At 40.9% G+C, this 4950-nt stretch overlaps 1 protein-coding gene across 1 annotated transcript; it reads left to right on the top strand.

Moving 5' to 3' along the window:
• The first annotated feature begins 647 nt into the window (after positions 1–647).
• Positions 648–4950, top strand: LOC140167452 (uncharacterized). Its single transcript, XM_072190759.1, has 2 exons — positions 648–653; positions 2287–4950. Exons 1-2 carry the CDS (start codon positions 648–650, stop codon positions 4948–4950), a joined length of 2670 nt encoding a protein of 889 aa, XP_072046860.1.

The following is a 4950-nucleotide window of genomic DNA, read 5'->3' as shown; positions in this document are numbered from 1 at the left end:
AATGAATACACATTAATAATAAATATAAATGATGATAAACGAAATAAATATAATTATAGGCCCGTATTCAATAATGAAAGAAAGAAAGAAAGAAAGAAAGAAAGAAAGAAAGAAAGAAGGAAAGAAAGAAAGAAAGAAAGAAAGAAAGAAAGAAAGAAAGAAAGAAAGAAAGAAAGAACTTGCTGAACTTATTATTTTCAAGAAAGGAATTAAAGTAAATAAATGAGTGAAACCCAAAGTTTTTATGTGTGTCCTCCAATTCTATATTTTTCTTAAACATGTTAAACGAATAGGCCAACTATCACAATTATACAGGTTGTGCATATGACGTATCATACCGTAAATATGGTGGACTACTCAAATCCATTCAACAAAAGCATGATTGCAATCTACTGAGACAGTTCGTCTCACACACATAACAAATGCACTACGATCAAATAGGTTGATGACAACATTTGATTAAATGGACTGAACTGCCCCATGATGACGGTGAAGGACACCGGTTCAATTCCTTTGTTTGTAGCCAATCAATAATTTCAAGCACAACCTCTATACAAAAATAGTAACGAATCGTGGTTAACCAGGACAATATTTATATTAAATGTAGTGATGACAAAAGGAACTGATTGTGTGCAGGTCAGTGAACGATGAGGGTAAGAAGAAAATCGAGTATTATAATAGCATTAACACATATGCAATTGAAGAGGATTAATAATCAATTTTGTTACGCAATACTTGTGTCAAGAAGCTAGTGTTCTGGTAGCAGGTAGGCAAGCCACACCTACTGACAGCTATTGATGATATTCAGTCAATCGGATTGGCTGAATATCATTAGTAGCTGTCAGTAGGCGTGGTTAGTCAGTTTGACATTTCCCCCGACTTTCCGGGAAGGATATGTCCAATGTAGAAGGACCCACGCCTGACGGCGTGGACTATCGTACTAAATGGAGCGTGGTCCTCCTTGAAGGACTACCAGCGACTGAAGGATTTCCGTGAAGAACATGTTAGTGTATGGTTATAATATTTTTCACCCTGATGCGGCAGTGACGTCAACGCGTTGACCTTGAAGCGCGCGTGTGCGTACGACAGCGCTTTGAGCGTCCGTTAGCTACTTGAAGCTGCGCCTAATTTAAAATACGCACTGATCAGGGTGAAAAATGGTATCGACTCCATGAACAATTCGTAAACAAATTTCATGTACCGTATCTATACTATATTGTACAAAGCATTATTTATTGCAAGATGAAAAACCAAACTTAACTAAATTATTTTTAAAGCAGGATCTAACATTGTCAATAGCCCGAACTCAATATGGTTATATATAGACCCTACTGAAGTCAACACTTCAGGAAAATTGCATACAGTATAACAAATCCTTAGGAACCTACTTCTTCGTAAAGTTGGTATTTTCTGATTTTAAAAGAAAGATTAAATTACAAAAATTGATATGAAAATATACAAATGCGATAAAAAGAAATTTATACCAGTGGAGTAACTTTGGGCCAGGGTGCCCGGGGGCGAAAGTTGATCGGGTGCCCCTGACCAAGGATGTGCATAGTCCGACGTGTAGGACAGTGGCTAAGGGTTGTGGCGCCCAGGGCTAAGGATACATAATGGCATCCCTCCCCAATTCTTGGAGCGGAGCCCGCGAAAATTTGCAGAAATAGGGCTGCACAGCTGCGACCACCAAGATGTTTTTTCTGCCTGTTTACATCCGTTTTGTGACTTTACTGTCCGTGTTAGTGGACTATATTCTGTTTAAGAATGTTGTGGAGAGTGCAGTGATCATAGATCAGCATGCACTTGATCCAAACTTGAACTGTAGCTCCCAAACAACGACCGGGAAATTTGAGTTTGGATATCAAAATGTGCAGCGTGTTTGTAATGGCGTAGCAGTGGACAATGACCGGGCTAATGGTCAGCTACAACAGCCCTCCTACTCGGCTATTCATACAACACATGGATCAATGAACAGCGAGTACAAGCAGTACGTATACACAAGTAGTGAACTGTATGCATTGAAAAGTCAACGGAGACCAGGTTTACCACAAGAGACTTTGAATTTTATCAAAGCAAATGGTATTTCTTCTCGAAAGCGTGGCCGTAGGGGAGGAAGACATGTCCGTAAAAAAATACCAGTTATTGCTTCGAATAGAACATGGTACAACAATGAGTCGCAAACTGGTGTAAATAAACACAATCTCGTCAAATTCCACTAACGAAACTGGACAATGAGAATTTGATTAAGCCGTATAACTTTCCATTATATACGTTTGCAATCCCCAGTCACTGAATAATAAAATCGACGAGTTCAGGTCAGTTGTATTACAGAATAACTATGATCTTTGTGTCATCTCGGAATCGTGGTTTAAAGCAAATAGACCTACTGAATTCTGCGACATCGATGGGTACAACCTATTTTCCAGATCAAGGGCCGTACGTAGGGGTGGGGGTGTAGCCGTCTACGTGAATCAGTGTTTCCAAACCAATACAATCGAGGTTGATATCCCCCAAGAGATTGAAATGTTTTGGCTTCATATTCACCCAAATAGACTACCAAGAACAGTTTCTTCTATTATTGTTGGTGCACTCTATTTCCCCGACGAAAACCAAGATATAATGCTGCTTATGCTCAATCATATTCAAGATACTTTGGATCTCATGCGTGTTAAATATCCCGACGCAGGAGTTTGCATCATAGGGGATATGAACAAACTTGATGTCTCTCAACTTTGTAGAAATAACAACCTAGTCCAAGTTGTCGACAAACCAACAAGAGGGAATAGCATTTTGGACAAAATAATAACAAATTTTGCTCAATTCTATTCAACCCCTTTGATTGAAACACCCATAGGAAAGAGCGACCACTCAACAGTTGCATGGTTCCCAAAACCTAACCACAGTATTAAGCATACTAACGCGACTATTACCAGAACTGTCCGACCAATCAAAGACTCGGGCATTCGTTCTTTCGGTTCTTGGATATCAAGTCACGATTGGAGTGAAGTTTACGAGCAAAACAAATCGCAGGATTGTACAAATGCCTTTTATAACACCCTGAATGAACAGATGGACTTGCATTTTCCTACACGGCAAGTAAAACATCATGTCACAGATAAGCCGTGGATATCTTCGAAAACAAAGGAATTAATCAAAAGACGTCAAGAAGTTTTCGATCACACTAGACCTCCAATTTGGAGATATTACAGGAATAAAGTTCAGTGTTCCATTGCAAATGATAAGAAAGACTATTACCATGACAGAGTTCAAAGGCATAAAAAGTCTAACCCTGCTGAGTGGTACCGTCAGATACGTGTTATGACAACCAATAACACTAGCCAAGCACCCATTGAGCCTCTAGCAGGTACCGACCCTTCTGATCCTAAAGCTGTGGCCAACAGTATAAATGATCATTTTGTTTCGATCGGTCAGCACATAAGCCCGTTGAACATTTCTGGCTTACCCACTTACCTTCCTGCCCCAGAAGCCCTTCCTGAAATATATCCCTGGGAAGTCAATTCGAAATTGTCTAAAATCGGCAGGAAAAAAGCGGGGGGACCAGATGGGATCTCATCTAAGCTGATCCGTGAGTTCTCAGTTGAACTCAGTGATCCACTGTGTCATATTTTAAATACATCCTTTCAAGAAGGGTCGGTGCCATCGCAATGGAAACGTGCCGTGGTTGTGCCTTTGCCTAAAAGTAAACCCGCTACGTGGAACCAGCTTAGACCGGTCTCGTTGACTGATCACTTTTCTAAGGTGGCCGAGTCCTTTGTTACAGATCGGGTGGTGGATGACATAGAACCACAAATCGATCATGGGCAATTCGGCAGCAGAAAAGAAAGATCCACGACCCATTATTTGGTTAAGTTAGTCGACTTCATCCTTAAACACCTTGAGCAATTTAAAAGTATGTCACGTATCACCGTGACTGATTTTAGTAAAGCATTCGACTGCGTTGACCATAATATTGCTATTCCAAAATTAATTGAAATGGGTACAAGGCCTGCTGCAATACCATGGATTTGTGATTTTTTGTCGTACAGATCCCAATGTGTGAGATACCAAAATGTCCTGTCTGACTGGCAAAATCTCTCAGGCGGGGTTCCACAAGGCACCTTAAATGGGCCTATTATTTTTATGGTTCTTGCAAATGACGCTGCCAGCATGAACGATCCAAAGAAACTCGCTTTGAAATATGTTGACGATTTAACTGTAATTGAAAACATCAATACCAGAAATGGTAGTACTATCCAAACTGATTTAGACAATTTTGACGATTGGGCTCTGTACAACAACATGAAGTTAAACCCGTCCAAATGCATGTACATGGACGTCTCCTTCATGAAAGATCCCGAGGTATTAGTATTACCCCCTCTGCGGTTATGTAATCAAAATCTTAAAAGTGCCGATGTGATCAAAATTTTGGGCATTAAGATCGCCAAAGACCTCAGTTGGGACATTCATATTGGAGACGTTCTAGGGCGTGCTAGTGGCCGGCTGTTTATGCTGACCAGGCTCAAAAGATTTGGTCTGAGTGTTCAGGATTTGGTTACTATCTACGTTGGTTTTGTGCGCCCCCTTCTTGAATACGCGGTGCCCGTTTGGCATCCGGGGCTTACTGAGAAACAACACCTGGCTTTGGAGCGTATTCAGAAGAGGGCGTGCAGAATCATCTTGGGTGGTAACTACATTTCTTACCAAGATGCCCTCGTCACATGTAAAATGTCTGATCTGAGAAGCAGACGCGACAAGTTCTGCTTAGATTTTGCTACCAAACTTTATGAGTCTCAACAATTTCGCAGCTGGCTACCTAAGTTGAGATCCGAAGTAGTCAAGGTTCCTCTCCGCAATAGCAACATGATGACGCTGCCGAAGGTGCGCACGCAGAGATACGCCAACAGTGCTATCCCGTACATGGTAAAAAAGTGGAATGAACAGTTGAAATAG

Source organism: Amphiura filiformis, chromosome 13 (genome assembly GCF_039555335.1).
Source record: "Amphiura filiformis chromosome 13, Afil_fr2py, whole genome shotgun sequence".
NCBI classification, from domain to species: domain Eukaryota; kingdom Metazoa; phylum Echinodermata; class Ophiuroidea; order Amphilepidida; family Amphiuridae; genus Amphiura; species Amphiura filiformis.
The sequence above is the reverse complement of the archived record's forward strand: the minus strand, read 5'-3'. Positions and strand labels throughout refer to the sequence as shown.